Consider the following 16,625-nt stretch of genomic DNA (forward strand, 5'->3'; position numbering starts at 1 on the left):
GGTTCAACACAGATTGCATACAAATGGTGCTGGAATATACAAATACAAAATACACCAAATTCACTTCATTAGTCTGCAGAAGTGAGACCGTGAGAGCTGAGAACCCAGAGCCCTTTGTGCCAGCTCATCCCGACTGGCAGCCTGAAGCAAGCAAATGAAGCATTCCGCCTCTGCAGGTCATGTGGCATCAATTATCTCGTTGCTGCATCCTCATCGTCTCCAACTGGCACTGCCGGAGTCTGTCTCTTCCAAATCCGGTGCCCAAACAAGGGTCAAAGCTGCAACCCTTCACTTCCAAGCAGATCTGTACCGTGTCCATGCTACGGGGCTGAGAGTGACAGGCAATAAACAGAAAGAAAACAATCCCCCAGCCACCTCCAGTCCACATGACACACCCTGCATCCCCAACTGGCATGCTTACACTATGTACTAAAAGTATGTACTCTTTTTGTTAAGAACAAGTACATATTTTTGAGTGTGTATTAAAAGATTATGCAAATATTGGGACATACTAACATGTGTAACGAGAGAGAACATTGTTGCCCGGAACAGAATACCTTAACTGTAAACAAACTCCTCGCTGCCTTTCTTCTTCCGTTATTCCTTATATAATTTATACTTATCATTCCCTTGATTTATTTTTCCACATTTCATTTACGCCTGTCTAAAATGCATCCTTGAACTCCCTCACACAAAGAGTTGTGGGAAATATATCGCTGAAAAAGTGTCCACGGATCCACACTTCGAAAATCTACTGGAAATAGTAGACCATCCGGGTAACTCCGGGATACCAACATACTACCATTTGGGAGACACTAATTCTCATCTCGGATACTATTTAGTACGGATAGTATTCCAAGTGGGACGCAGGGACAGTCTTTCCTTCAGTACGGACTCATTAGCTCAGCTGGCACTGCTTCTTTCCGATAGTCTCTAGAGTTCACCGCAGGCTGCCGAAATAACGATACCGAGTTACATCCTGCACAGCTCGATTGTTCCCCCACTGCCACTGATCAGTCATTACACTAGCACGCTGTAGGTGTCAGTCAGCAACGTCTACAGGGAGCATGGTGTTTACGCAGATTTCTAAAGATCTGTGATGATTTCCTGTTTGTGAAAGGCACTTAATTAAATCTGACAGGGAAAAAAGCTTCAGATGCACTGGCATCCCTCCTGGTTAGTTATGGTTGCTTCACATTGATTTATTACACCAGGCTTTCTTGGCAGTAGTAGCAAAAATACACATCTCAGTTTCAGCAGTATCTAAATGATTTCTTTCGAGACTGTACAAAAATTTATCATTGTGTACAGGTGGAGGGGGGACACTTTAACTTCACAGCTATAAAACCTGCTCATGTGACTGAACTTTAAAACCACACTTGACATTGAACGTGCCAATGCAACTTATCATTCCAAGTATCTTAAAGAAGCAGTATGGAATTTTTCGAGCCGCTTGCTGCTTCTGAGGCAAGTTGCAATTGCAAGAAAAAAAAAAGGAAAAAAAACAACCATTGACAAGCCATCTCTTTCCTACCACCCAATCCCCACGCCCTCTGTTAAAGCTCCTGTATGTATTCCGTATGAACTGCGTGTTAAGGAAGAAGAACAGAGCTGACCATCCCTGTCTCACGTGTAGGAAGAGATCATTTCAATACCAGAAAAATAAAGGAAGGTGAGCAAAATCTACTGCATTGCAGTGACGCGAATCAGTTTTGTAAAGGTACCTTCAAAATGACAGAATTATAACAGACCTAGAAACTTTTTTTTTTTTTTATTACAAACTGATATTCTGGTCTATTTGAATAACTGTGAGTAAGCACAATTCAGCATATTAGCCAATTGCATCTTGAGCAGAACAGCACAGCTCCAATGCAGTTAATTGTTACAGAACTGAGTCCAGAGCAAACTCCTCAATACTCCGTTCCCCGCTGACCACCACAACCGTGAACCTTATCGGATCAGCACACTTCCCTCCCCCCTCAGATGAAATAAGCCTCATGTACAGGGTTTAACAGTCCTGATACTTAAGCCCCTACCCAGATGTCCACAGGATTGTACTAACATGCCTCATTAGGTCAGACGTAGGATTTTGGAAGCACTGGGCAAGTACGTTTCTATAAAACGGCCACAAGACAGCAGACAAGAGTCGTATAAGAAAAATCTGAAGACAAGAGTCTGTCCTGCTCCGAGTTGCTAGTCAGTAACATGGTTGGATTCAGACATGCTCTGTCCAGCTGTTTTACACAGTCTCGTCTCCATGCGTTCTAAAGAAAGCTCCAACAAAACAGACAACTTTGTGTAGAAGTGTGTGTGTGTGTGTGTGTGTGTGTGTGTGTGTGTGTGTGTATAGCTTATGCACAGTAGCACTACACTACTGTATATTACACTCATATTGTACACTGAATCAACCAAGATCTAAGATGTTGTTTGGACCACCACAGAAACACCCAGCTGGAGTAACGGAGATGTACTGTTAACAACCCGAGAGTTATGTGTTCAGCGTAGTGATCAAGTGTCACGGAACAATAATAAAAAAAAGACCTTGCAAGTGCACACTTCATTTTGCATTTACATAGGTGCGTTATAAACACAACAAACAAAACACAACACAAAACTTACACCAAAGGTCCAGGTTCTGTTTTCACATAACACCAAACTACTAACAATAAGCTCACCATATGGGAGGCATATGGTGGTGACTCTCACTCATACACTCACATACACACTCACTCACTCACACACACACACACACACACACACTCACTCACACACTCACTCACTCACTCACTCTCACTCACACACACTCACTCACACACACTCACTCACACTCTCTTTCACTCACACACGCACACTAACACACTCACTCTCTCTCTCACACACACACACACACACACACACACACACACACACACACACACACACTCACAGGCACACCCACTCACTCACTCACACACACACTCACACTCACTCACACACACACACACTCACACTCACCTTGTAGACATTCTCCGTTATGCGGTGCACCTCGTCGGCTCGGGACATTTTAGAGGTTCCAGTCACAACCATGGACAGGAATTTATTTCCCACTACGAGACAAACGACAGCGTGACAGAGAAAACTTCAGCTGTGAGAGAGCAGATCAGCACTGCAGTGTGACACAGAGACGCTGAGCCAGAGAGAGTACCGGCCGCTCTGTTTTATACGGAATTCTCTCTCTCACTGTGTGCCCACGCGCGGAGGAGAGCCGGCGCAAGACTGCTGATGTCGTCACTGAGGGATGCTCTCTATTCGTCCGAAGCTCCGCCCAAAGCTCCGCCCACCACCGGGAAGAAAACCATTCATGCGGAATCGCCCTAAGGCTCCGGCGGATGGATGGATGGATGGATGGATAGATAGATAGATAGATAGATAGATAGATAGATAGATAGATAGATAGATGGATGGATGGGCTAATTATTTTTCTTTTTTAAAATATAAGAACTTATTCTTTATCATCTAAGCCTAGCGTACCTGAGATCAAATCTGATATATAAAATAAAACACATATAGACACATTCATCTTCAGTCAGTGCTTCAGCCTGAGCTCAGTGATCTTGGAGTCTATCCCCTACAACACTGTAGTTGTGATCCAGACTCTGTACTAGGAACACTGTAGTGTACTGGAGTTGACACTCTACTCTGATAATAGAGATGCACCACCAATTTCAGGACCCAGTGAACACTGCTGAACCTAATAGGCTACATTCGTACCAGCACCACAGATTATCATGTCAGTGTCAGTGCTGAGATTCATCCATTTTCTGTACCACTTATCCTACACAGGGTTGCAGGGAACCTGGAGCCTATATCCCAGGGGACTAGGACGGAGTGCCACAAGGCCCTGGATGGGATGCCAACCCATCACAGGGTACAATCACACACACACACACACATTTAAATTTGGAAATGCCAATCAACCTACAATACATGTCTTTGGACTGGGGAAAGAAACCAGAGTACCTGGAGGAAACCCTCGAAGCACGTGGAGAACATACAAACTCCACGCACATAAGGCAGAGGCAGGAATCGAACCCTAAACCTCAGAGGTGTGAGGCAATGGTGATGGGTGATTTGGATGAGTCAGTTAATGTCCTATAAGGTGATCCCTTTCCATTCATGGGTGTGCAAACTGTGCAGGTTTTAATCCATAACAGATGATTTGTAGGATGAACACATTTCTCAGCATCACTTTGTAAACGAATAAAATTCACACTGATATTTCGTGTCAAGCGAATATATATTTGCCAAATAATTTGACTTATTTTGGGATGATGACACAGCCACTGTAGGCTATTGTACAATAGTATATCGTGTACATGATCCATCCCACCCTTTTGTGTACCAATTTAGACACGTGGGCTGCTTCCAAAACCGCATTCTACAGTATTATATAAAAAAATATATGCCAAGAATAGATTTCAGTGGTGGTGTAGACTATTGTTTTAAGAGTGTAGTATGGTTAGTGAAGTAATATGCAGTTTTGGATGTGAGGATGATGTCTGAATGGCACAATAAAGTCTAACTCTAACCCTGAGCTGTGTACGCTAGATGTGTGTATGTGTGTGTGTGCGCGCGCGCGCGCGCGGGGGCGATGAGCGGTGCTGAACACGCAACACTTACAGCACTGCGGATTCCTGGCGGAGGTGGAGGAGTGTGTGTGTGTGTGTGTGTGTGTGTGTGTGTGTGTGATGTAGGCGAGGGATCCCTCCGTACTTTTTCACATCATGACGGATGAAACCCACGCAGAACACTTTAGCGGGGTTTAATTGTGGGTTGCACGAACAGGCGTTCCTCCTCTCCATTTCTCTCTCTCTCTCTCTCTCTCTCTCTCTCTCTCTCTCTCTCTCTCTCTCACACACACTGGCCTTTAAGAATGTTCCAGTCTTTCCAAATTTAAAAGGAGGACGCACATTTTAAAGGTCAAGGAAAGTCACCTACTGTAATGGACCATCCTGCTTTTGTTACTATCCAGCCACACACACACACACACACACACACACACACACACACACACACACACACACAGGTTTGTATTGCTATCCATGTGAAGACCTTCCTTCCATTGACCATTATTAATCCACCTGATTAATGGTACGCCTACAACCCAAACCTAACCTTAACCTGAGTAACCTAAAGGAAACCTTTGGACTCTTTTAGGTTCTTAAATAATAAGCTGTAGTTTTTGTAAATTTAAAAAAAAAAATAAATAATAAAAAAAAAGAATCCTGTGGGGACCAGCCAAATGTGCCCACTCGGACAGTCTTATCCTTGTCAGGACATTAGGCAAACATTTTAAAGGTCAAGGAAACTCAGCTACTGTAGCTAATGGACCATCCTGCTTTTGTTACTATCCAGCCACACACACACACACACACACACACAGAATTGATTCTACATCATTGTGAATGTCTTATCTGGAGTCTGTTAACACAAAGGCACAGTGTAAATAACCGAGCTGCAAAATGATGAGGGATCAGTAGCCAGGATTAAAGGTTGTTCAGCGTCATTACACAGCAGTGAAATCGGATTAAGTCCGAGGCAGTGTTGAAGCTGAACTGCTGTGGAAGATACTAATACCTTGTAAAGAGACAGAAACTGTGCCACGTAAACAGACAATGGTGCAGGTCCAGGATCAAGTGCAGGCTTATACCTTGTTAACAATAATATTTCAAACAAATAGAGAAAATGAATGGATCAAAAAGGTGCTACAGACACCTGCTACAGAGGTTTGATCAACACCATTAAATGCCTACGGAGAGGTTCCTCTTCACCATTATGAGTTTCCTATGAACCCATTATCTACATTCTCAAACTTTCATGTAGGAACCACTCAGGACCACCTTAGCCACTAACCTGCCCCCACATGAGCTACTGACTGAGAAGACTTACTCATATCCAGAATTATTCACCAACACAGCACTCTAGACACTTGTATGTAAAAAGAAAAAGAGTAAAGAAATATTAGCACCCTCAAACATTTACTCATAATGGAAAAGTCTCCAAAGGATAAAAGGCGGCTCTGCCCTCTAGTGGTCCATAACATCCATCTTTAATGAAACCCACGGCAAAATAAAAAATGATTCAAAATAATTTTATTGTTGCAAAATAACAAAATGAAATTTGTATAATCAGACTTTTAAGACTATGAAGAAGTGCTGGACAGCTCTGAGTACAGAGCAGCTGAGTGCAGTCCAACATGATAGCAATAAATCATAATAGAGAGAAAAAAGTATATTTATTGGCTTGTGTATTGTGTATTCTAGGGAAGAACTAACTTTGGGTTTAAGAAATGTTTCCAGATCTTAAAAAATAAACCTTGAGTCTGGGGGGAAAAAAGGCTCAAGTAAATCACTGAGATAAAAAAAAAAATTAAAGTATGACTGCATTCGTTGGCAATGTGAAGAACGTTAAAATGGGGTATACAACCTTCTAATCCAACAGACGTAATCCTCCTAAATCAGAAAGGAGTGTTGTAAGCACCCATGTAGAGAGGTAATAAAGTGAAGGAGCTTTTACACAGCATTTATTAGCCTATAATTCTGACAAGATACTGGTATAAGCCTCACATGCAGTTTATTAAGTCAGAGTGGGTTGGGATGACGATGACAAAATGCCTTATACCTGGCCAGAAGGTTTATACACACACACACACACACACGTATGTGTCTCTCTCTCTCTCTCTCTCTCTCTATATATATATATATATATATATATATATATATATATATATATATATATATATGTGTGTGTGTGTGTGTGTGTGTGTGTGTGTGTGTGTGTGTGTGTGTGTGTGTGTGTGTGTGTGTGTGTGTGTGTGTGTGTATGGTTAAATCATGAGAGACCTGGAAGGTAAGATTAAAAATAATCACTGGTCTGAAGAGTCACAGGTTAATGATGTATTTAGTTTTTAAAAAATAGTAATGGTTGGAAAACAAATTAAAAAACCAAACCTTTTCTTCATTAGACCAGGCATTGACAAATACACAGGGAAGAATCAAGCACTTTTTCATTGGACAGTGCAGTATGGCAAGAAGCTAGTGATCCTGTTTTGTGTTGTTTACTTTATCAATTGACCTGTACTGCAGTTAAACAACCAGTTACCAAGCAAAACCAGTGATTGGTCAATCATGATAGTCATAGAACTGTCGCCTGAGACAGATTCCTATTTGGAAAGGAAAAAAAAAAGAAGAAAAAAAACTCAATTGACAATACAGCAGAGCATAATAGGGTCTCTCAAAATTTCCACCAAGTGTGATGCTGTTTGTCAATTCATAGAAAACAAAACAAGTAAAAAGTCAGACCTGCAAACTCTGCTGTCGTTGTATGGGAAAATAAAAGATAAGGTGTAGTAAGTGTAAACTGTACGGCACTGTCCAGCAGAAAAGCCCCATTAGATGGACTGCAGATCTGAGAGAACTATGATGGGTCGTAAACGAAGCTCCCATGTTTAAGGGAGTTCTCTTGAATGTTTCTAGAAAGTTTCTTTTCTAGAGAGGAGCGAGTTGTCATCTACGCCCAGGAGTTACAGGAACAATATAAAAGTGCATTGGTGAGGCTCTACAAAGCCAACAGCTCTCTCTCCGGCTTCTTCTTCACAATTTCCTTCTTCCGCTCTGAAACAATTCCAAAAGGTCAATGTTAATATTATTATAATATATACAGTACAAAGAAATGTACAAATAAATGTAAGGTATGATAACATTGTGTTCCTTGAAGGCCACTTCAGACAGAAACTCTAGTCTGAAAACTTTCAAATAAATACATTCAAGGTCTCAAGAAAGCTTTTAAACACTAAAAGCAGCCTCTAAATATATAGAAACTTGTGTGTAGTTCAGGGCATTTCACTGTCACTAGGAAATAGTAGACTGTTTTACTCTTCTGTGGCTTCTTGTCATTTTATAATTTCTGCACTCTACATCCAGAATTTTGATAGCGCATAGTGTCTCTTCTCACTCTCTTCAGTAGTGCATAAAACGGATGGATCTGAAGCACTGATCTGCTTTACCATCGCCTGGCGAACCATTTTCTTGGCCTGAACCAGTCAGGTTCAACCCAAATTTACCCTTTATGCTGTCATTTCTTTCTTCTAACCCAGCTACAGGGATTGTATTTAGGTCCAGGTGGCTTTTGAGGTGGCTGTGGAGTCATGTGGTAGAGCGGGTAGTCCACTAATCGTAGGGTTAGGAGGTTCGATTCCTGGCCCACATGACTCCACATACCGAAGTCTCCTTGGGCAAGGCACTGAACCCCAAGTTGCTGCCGATGACAAGTTAGCGCCTTGCATTGCAGCTCTGCTACCATTGGTGTGTGAGTGCGTGTCTGAATGAGTGAATGAGACACAGTGTAAAGCGCTTTGGATAAAAGCGCTATATAAGTCCAGAGCATTTAAGTGCAGACCAATTTGAGCTACGAGATGTCATCAGTTAAACAGGCTGAATCCTGAACAAACCTTATAGAGTGAATAGGCAGAAGTTTTAAAGCTTCTAAATAAGTTTTTTTTTTTTTTTTTTTCGGTCTTGAGTGGACACTAAGACTATTTTGAAAAGACTCTATAAGCTTTTTACATACCAGTCTGAAGATCTGGCTTTTAAAGCTCTGATTTAGCTGTGATGTGACGTACCAGAGACAAAAAGATAACAAACAAACAAACAAACAAAAAAAAAAAACTCCAAACAAACTCCAAAACAGCCTAATCAATCTAAACACAGCTACAGTAACATGGTGGTTTAGAACCCATCTATATACAAAACAAGAGTGAGCAGTGCACCAAGAAACAGGACAAACTATCTCTTTCCCCCTACAAATTTACCCAGTAGTTTAACAACTACAGAAAATAGTTCATGTTGACGGTTACCCAATACAGTTAATTCAGAGATAATGAACAGCATCTCCCTCAATCATAAGAAATGAGAAGCAGTAATGCTCTAACAACATTATGAGGTAAAAAAAAAATACTGATTGAGCTTGTACGGTGTTAGTCCATCATGTCACCTCACCTACTAAAAGAAGCAACACGACAGCACTAGAGATCAACGAATTAATCTCTCTGCTAGGTAAAATGCAGTGCAGAAGAACTGGAAATATCCCAGTTATCTGCGAGTCAAATGTAAATGCCCTCTCCACACAGCACATCACCCAATAATTGGTTTCCTTTAGATGTTCACCAACTACAAAGCCACTGTTACACTGGGGTACAGTCTGCTAATTAAGAAGGTCTGTTCAAATTAATACTCCAGTTATAAGCCAATTAAACACTACCCTCTAAATAATTTACTACGTCCATAACCCTAGTTTAAAGGGGTAATTCCTTTACATTCCTCTGAACAGTTTAATGAAAAGGCTGTAAAAATAAATGCCAGTTTAACAGCCAGTAATGCCAGTTTTTGTATGTTTTCATATCTGAACACAGCCTGTTTGTAAAAACCCATTGTATGTATCCCAAATGCTAGCAATACCAGTGAAAACCTATATATTCAAACAAAAACATATAACTGTTGCTATCGTGACGTGTTCTGTGATATATTTCCAATGTAAGATGCCACATCATGGCTTTTACTGAAAGCCGAACCTATACTGTAAGTTTTCTGCTATGGAATAGTTATGAGGGCAGAGGATGAGGCTTTGTAGCTCATCAGTAACACGTAACATCACAGTAGCCTCACTGTTATAACATTAATGACAACAGGAACTTGTTTCATGGATATTCCGCAACATTAAACGCAACTAGAAATGAATACAAATTAGAACGCATCATGTGATATTGATAATTTTACAATAATAGCACTCCTTTTTTGTGCATTTCCTTACATAAGGCATGTGTGTGTGTGCTACAGAGTGAGAATACACACCTGGCTCTTGATCTGGAATCTCTGGTAATTGCTCATCAGGCACCTCAGGAAGCTCAACATCTCCCTGCGCGCGCGCACACACACACACACACACACACACACACACACACACACACACACACAGATAATCAGACAATGCAAAAAACACCAAGAAAGCACTTCAGTTACGTGAATAGACAACACAAACACACACCTGAGTGATAGCCTCCAGCTCTGCTAATACAGCATCCTCGTCCTCTTGTGTCAGAGAGCCTGCCAGAATGTCATCAATTTGCTGCACACAGGAATAAATCCAGCAGTTACACAAAAAACACAATCAGTGTTCTTTAGCTGTGAAAAAACTAATACGCGACTTACACGTTTACTAAAACTTGGATGTACTGTATAAACTGACTGCGGAATTTAGACACTCACCTTCTGGTACTCAATGCATTCCTGGGTCTCATCCATGATCCTCTCCACGTCTTCTATGGACATCATCTGCATTAACAAGACAAGGAGGATTAAAACAGGGAATACGACTCGCCGCTTTCCAACTGAATTGCATTCTTAAAGTCCAGGCTATACGATACTTCTGTACCAGTCTGCCGACAAATACTCCAAAGAAACAAAGAAAATATGGTCCACATTACAGATAAATACAATAGGAGTAAAATGTGTAGGTTAAGTCCCAAACCTCATTGGCACATTAAAATAAGTACACATACCTCATGCATTTTCTTTAAGCAGTCATTGCCAACCTTCAGTCCTTCAATCACCTTCATCTCGATCTGTGCAAACTCAATGTCTTGAACCTGTGGGAAGAAGCAGAAAGGGTCCTATAATCTCCTGTACCATAATATACAAAAAGGCTATGATTACTCAGATCAATAATACATTAATTAATGGCAGGATGGACATGTTGGTCTGTAAAATAAATGCTTTGCATCTATACTCTGGTAGTTCCCAAACTAGGCACTACAACTGTTAACCACTGAATTATTTAATATTGCAACTAAAATGAACAGATTGTAGTTGAGATATCGTCTTCCACAAAATGCCCATTTGTAACGAGGCAATATTTTAGGGGTGTGCTTGAACATCGATCAAACACTGTGTTGCCAATTCCCTGTCCGCGTGCTTAAATATTGAAATTGCTATTTGGATATTATGCTGAATCACAAGAGGCTGTGGAAAACATGGCATCACTAAACTTGCTTACTTAGAGCAGTGCAACCGTCTGTATCCTGAATCACACAAGAATCCTGCACATCTCTTGATCCATCAGCAGAACAGCATACACCACAGCAGCTTAAAAATGGAATTCAGTTCATGGAAATATGCAGGAAAATATATGGACTCGCTGCCTCAGCTTTAGAGAACTCTCGAGCTGTTTTTTCCTCACATTTACTCCCCAATTTGTTCGCCAGCAAATTCCCACCCACCAGCCAGCTCGTCACTAACACACGACACCTACCAATGAAAGGGGGTGAAGGCTAACACGTGTTTCCTCCGAGACAAATGAAGCCAGCCAGCTGAATCATTTCGAACTGCTACTCATGCTGCGTCACAGGGAAAAGCACGCACAGCCACACACAGCCAAAAATTAGCTAGTGTTAGTTATATGCCATCCCTCCCACCCAGACTGGCCAATTTTGCTCTCAAGGTTACCGGCCACAGATGGCTGAACTTGCGTTCTCCTGAGTACATAGCGAATGCTTTTCTGTTGAGTCACTCGAGAGCAGTGTTTAAACAGAAAATTAAATCCTCTTTTAAAAACCTCACTATGGGCTAGAACACCTCTAAAAGCACATAGCTGTGTAGACATTCAACATATGCACTGGCTGTGAATTATGTTCATTATTTCTGTATAATATTTTGGCCAAACACAAAATAGACCAAGAGGCAAATTTAGTTGTAGTGAAAGAATGTTTACATGGCATGTCCGTATCAGCCGGAGTCTTTTTATCCACCTTCATGCAGTTATTAAGTTTATTTACCATGCGCTCTAGGTTGCTTATCTGGTTCTCCGTCTTGTCCAGAAGTTGTTCCTGGAAGCGTTTTTTCTTAAGCAACAGGAGAGCTTTCCTGCAAAAACACAAGATGTTGTATTTCTTTAACATGGGAGACCTTAGTGCCTGAGCTATGGTACAACTAGAACTGAAGGTACCAATGACATACCACTGGTGGCTATCATTCAAAAGTCATATTTGGTTCTAGATTAAATACAGTTGTCATATGTTGTTTGGCTGGATTTCTGGATTTCAGCACAATTAAGACTGATATGATAAACATGATAAACACAAATTCTGACAGGAGAGAAATACACACACATTTCAATTCAATTCAGTTGTATTTGTACAGCGCTTTTAACAATGGTCGTTGTCCCAAAGCAGATTTAGAGAAATATATAAATTCAGGATATAGATTTTAAATGTATAAATTTATCCCTAATGAGGCGACAGTGGTAAGGAAAAACCCCTGAGACGACATGAGGAAGAAACCTTGAGAGGAACCAGACTCGAAAGGGAACACATACTAATCTGGGTAACAGATAATGCGATTATAAATAAATCCCTTCTATAACTGTGTACTACACAATCAAATTGGGCAGTTGTGTAACCAGGAAATTCATTACAGTTTTCACATGAAGTCAGTTTTGTTGAACTTATCCACTGTTCACTGATAGAGATTTGAGTGCAAAACTGTTTGTGGCATTTGCAGTCCTAAAACTATCATAGCAATTGTAGTCCTAAGACATCATAGTATAACTGTTCATTTGAACTGAGGTCCAAAGCCAATTTGGTCATGTCCAATTCCCATCCATCAGGCATCTCTCTCCTATCATACGACACCCACCAACCAGGGAGGACGAAGGCGATCACGTACTTCCTCCGAGGCACATGAAGCTACCCGAATTCAACTTTTCAAACTGCTGCTCATGCAACGCCAGATGTGGCATAACATACTCAGAGAAAAGCATGATCCTCCCACTTCCACATGCGTGAGCTCACAGTCGCCCGTGATTGGTTAGTGTTGATAGGTGGAGAAAGAGTATGCCACCACTCTCTCCTTAAGATCATGGCCAATTTTGCAGTTTTGTGCTGTGGCATCATGGGGATTAGAACTCGCGATCTCCAGATGATGGAGCGAATGCTTTTCTGTTGTGCACTTACAATATTGTCAAAGCATTGAAATGACAAATACATGTTTCTACTCACTCAATATTCAACATATCAAATATTTTACACCCAATATTTTTTCTCATGTAATGAGAAATATTTACATATGACAGTAGGTCTGCGCCGTAATAAATAATAATATTGGACGTTTTCATTTGATTTTTTTTTACACCCACCACCAACCCCTTCATAGGACCATAAAAGGCTTAGTGTTATTAGATGCTTCAATCACTAAAGTCAAGGAAAGAAGGGGAATACATAATAATACATATATGAAATAAGTTCTGAGACACAACACACCCCTGCTTAAAAACAAAACAAACAATAGAAACCCTCAGAATTTGTAATGGTTTTAATGGAAACTGTAATTTAATGGAATACTGGTAATTTGTTGCCTTCTATTGGTGGCATGTTATGTCTAGATTACAGACCAATAATGGTAATGTTTTGTAATGGTATTTGTAATGGAAACAACTGGAATTTCTGTGATGGTTTCTATTGTTTTGTTTTGTTTTTCCAGTAGGGACAAAAATAAAACCACATGTATTTGCACTTCTACTCACTCCTTCTTGCCATCATGCAGCAGCTGCTTGGCCAACTGTCTCTCCTTCCCCAGCTGTAGAGTGATCCTCTTCTGATATTGCTTCAGTTTATCTCTCTGCTGCTTCAGTTGCTGCACTCAACATGAAGAAAATGACAAATGTCATTTGACCATGACCATGTCTGATGTGATATTATTTGGGTGCTTAGTTTTTTTCTTTTTAAATCATTCTCTAACCCTTTGTCCAATTCACACTACTAGTATGGCAAGAAGAATGGTCCTACTGCAGAGAATGGTCGACTGCTCAAATAATATCTAGACGTAATATTTTACAAGTATGACATAAAACATGCCAGGAATTACGGTTACAGGAAAATAATCGGCGACAGGGTGGTGTGATGTGGCCCATCACTCATACATTTGAACTGTTTATAACAACTTTGTGTTGTGGAAGGTCTATGTGACTCATTAGTTGCATTTGATCCCTTATGTTATAGCAGCCATAAACAGTAATTCCCTCACCAGCAGTTAGTAATACAACAATGAAGACTTTCCCATGGTGGAAAACCTACTGAGAGTGTTTGCACACTTGGCTCATTTGGAGCATTTGTTTTAGAACCTGAAACGTTTCAACACGTATGAACACGGCAATCGCGCTTGAGACCCGAGGCGGTCTGAGCACGATTGCAAACAAACTCTGGAGCGGTTTGTGTCTGGTGAGCAAGCAATCCGACCCAATGGACCAACCCATCGAGCAACGCATGACAGGAACCGCATTAGGTAAAAAGCGTGCTTGTTTTGCTAATGGCTCGCAACATAAGTCGCGGTTTAACTTGGACCAAAGACGAGGGAAACAGCTCAGTAAAATTTGGTCTGAAACATATTTCTGAAAATCCAAGGATTAGTAGGTGTTTAGTGAGTGTCTCAAGGAGATGGGCTTAATCACTCCAGGGAGCATATCAATGAGATCAATTACAATAATGGGCACACAGTCGCTTAGTGGTTAGCATGTTCACATCACACCTCCAGGGTTGGGGGTTCGATTCCCGCTGCTGCCCTGTGTGTGTGGAGTTTGTATGTTCTCCCTGTGCTGCGGGGGTTTCTTCCGAGTACTCCAGTTTCCTCCCCCAATCCAAAGACATGCATGATAGGCTGTTTGGCATGTTCAAAGTGTCCATAGTGTATGAATGTGTGTGTGATTGTGCCCTGCGATGGATTGGGACCGCATCCAGGGTGTCCCACGCCTTGTACCCAATGCTCCCTGGGATAGGCTCCAGGCTCCACTTGACCCTGAAGGATAAGCAGTATAGAAAATGGATGGATGGAAATTACAATAACTACAGCTAGACATAAGCTTTTGGAGCTGCTGTCTCTCCATCTTGAAGGACAACTGCAAGAGCAAAACCCTGGAACATAAACTCACGCGACAACACATTTTGGTACCCTTGTGAAAGCGAACCGAGCCAAGGAGAAAAGTACAACATTGTAACAATTTAATTTCCCATTTCGGAACAAAGCACACATCTACAGGTCTGAAAACGCCCCAAGACTCGTTCTATAAATGTCTCCTTACAGAAAGCTTCACCATATCAATAATTATATGGTTTTTACCCTGCTGAATTATATTTTTAACCAGTTTATAGTTAGGTTTAGATTATGTGGTATGTCCATCACACAAGTCCCTGTGAATGAGCTGTTACTGTAGAAACAATTATGTATTAGAAAGAGCACATATTAATATAAATTTCTGATTTGTCTTGAAGATGGAACTACAGTCAGAGCTGCTGACTGATCAGACTTGAGAATTCTTGAACAGCTGTGTGGTCTAATATTTAATAATTCTACCATTAACAACAATAATACTAAGAATTATTATTATTATTATTATTATTAGTAGTAGTAGTATTAACTTCAATAATAATTAAAAAATTCCTTTAGCTATCTCTTGGACCAAATCTCTCAGTTAAAACAGTCATATTAGCTTGAAGCTAAGCGAAACAAAACTGAAAGTTAAGTAGGTAGCTACACCTGCTTAGCTAGCTTAAGAAAGATAATGACATAAATACAAAAACAAAAAACAAAAAAAAAAAACAACCTAATTTAAAGCGCTAAGAAACACCCCAGATGATAACGTGGGTATTTGTAAAAAAAAAAAAAAAATCTACACCACCACAGCTACCATGAATCAATAACTAATCTGTTATCATTAACTTTTACTCAAAGTAAGTTTCCTCTTAGACAAACCACTCCCTGTTTACTAGCAATATCAGCTACTCAAAAAAGCTAAAGCATATTTTAGATAAACAGTTATGATTATGATGTCAGTCAAAATGATATAAAGACCCCTAGCACTACAATAAAAATAAAAACAACTAAAATATTATCTTGCAAAACAAAAATATTTCTCTAAAAGCCTTTCCTGTTCTGTGGTTAGCTAACTGACTAGCATGGGAGCTGTCGTTCCTCACCAAAACAGCTCTGTCCTGTTCTGTGACTCGACTTCGTTTCTTTTTGCCAAAAATATTTCCCATTGCGATGCAGCATCCCGCACTGTCTCCCCAGACAAGACTTTCTCAATCGTTAAATGCTCAAAATCCCATTTTTACTCCGTTTAAAGCTAGCTGTAACGTATTACAAAAGCATTAGCAATGTGAAGGCGGCGGCCAACAACGTTTGAAATAAGCAGAGTGCTGCCTGAGCATACATTTCAAATGGAAAGTCTCATACACGTATGGGAAATATTTCTATTTTATTCTGATTAGATTTTAGATTTAGATTCAAGAAACGAGGCAAAGAACGTTTAGAAATAAAGTTCTGGAATCTAGATCCAGCCTCGTCTCCTAAAAGTAATGTTTAAATGTTTCCTTCATATCTTAGGAAAGGAAAAAGGGTAAGCTCAGCAGAAGTGGGACATCAGGTAAAGGGGTAAAGATGAATACATTTCATGCTAGCTAACCCTTTACATATTAAGAGCTAATACATTTTTAGAGTCATGAATAATTACCCCAAGGGTCTTTGTCATATTTTTCTTTTTTT

At 40.5% G+C, this 16,625-nt stretch overlaps 2 protein-coding genes across 7 annotated transcripts in view; both read right to left on the reverse strand.

Moving 5' to 3' along the window:
• The window catches only part of baiap2b (BAR/IMD domain containing adaptor protein 2b), a 61,427-nt gene extending 58,169 nt beyond the window's left edge, over nucleotides 1-3,258 (reverse strand). For 4 of the 6 annotated variants that reach the window (XM_053685018.1, XM_047159610.2, XM_053685019.1 and 1 more), the window contains exon 1: nucleotides 2,995-3,257. In XM_053685018.1, the coding sequence (XP_053540993.1) occupies nucleotides 2,995-3,066 (72 nt within the window). In that variant the 5' untranslated portion in view covers nucleotides 3,067-3,257. Of the gene's footprint in view, nucleotides 1-2,994 lie in introns of all 6 variants that reach the window. The other 2 variants (XM_047159608.2, XM_047159607.2) reach the window with 2 other exon arrangements.
• A 2,856-nt stretch (nucleotides 3,259-6,114) lies between these two features.
• On the reverse strand, nucleotides 6,115-16,278 carry chmp6b (charged multivesicular body protein 6b). Its single transcript, XM_017483153.3, has 8 exons — nucleotides 16,058-16,278; nucleotides 13,612-13,721; nucleotides 11,867-11,954; nucleotides 10,595-10,681; nucleotides 10,302-10,367; nucleotides 10,081-10,161; nucleotides 9,888-9,951; nucleotides 6,115-7,652 (listed from the first exon to the last, which is right to left on the reverse strand). Exons 1-8 carry the CDS (start codon nucleotides 16,118-16,120, stop codon nucleotides 7,597-7,599), a joined length of 615 nt encoding a protein of 204 aa, XP_017338642.1. The 5' UTR covers nucleotides 16,121-16,278; the 3' UTR covers nucleotides 6,115-7,596.
• Between the last annotated feature and the right edge of the window lie 347 nt (nucleotides 16,279-16,625).

The sequence above is a fragment of the Ictalurus punctatus genome, chromosome 13, assembly GCF_001660625.3.
Source record: "Ictalurus punctatus breed USDA103 chromosome 13, Coco_2.0, whole genome shotgun sequence".
In the NCBI taxonomy this organism is placed as follows: Eukaryota; Metazoa; Chordata; class Actinopteri; order Siluriformes; family Ictaluridae; genus Ictalurus; species Ictalurus punctatus.

Excerpts from the sequence above, each read along its gene's own strand:
- chmp6b (XM_017483153.3), bottom strand. The coding sequence starts at position 16,120 with ATGGGAAATATTTTTGGCAAAAAGAAACGAAGTCGAGTCACAGAACAG. Across the intron at positions 10,682-11,866 it reads TAAGCAACCTAGAGCGCATG|GTTCAAGACATTGAGTTTGC; the intron begins GTAAATAAACTT and ends TTCTTCCCACAG. Across the intron at positions 7,653-9,887 it reads GATTCCAGATCAAGAGCCAG|AGCGGAAGAAGGAAATTGTG; the intron begins GTGTGTATTCTC and ends GAATTGTTTCAG.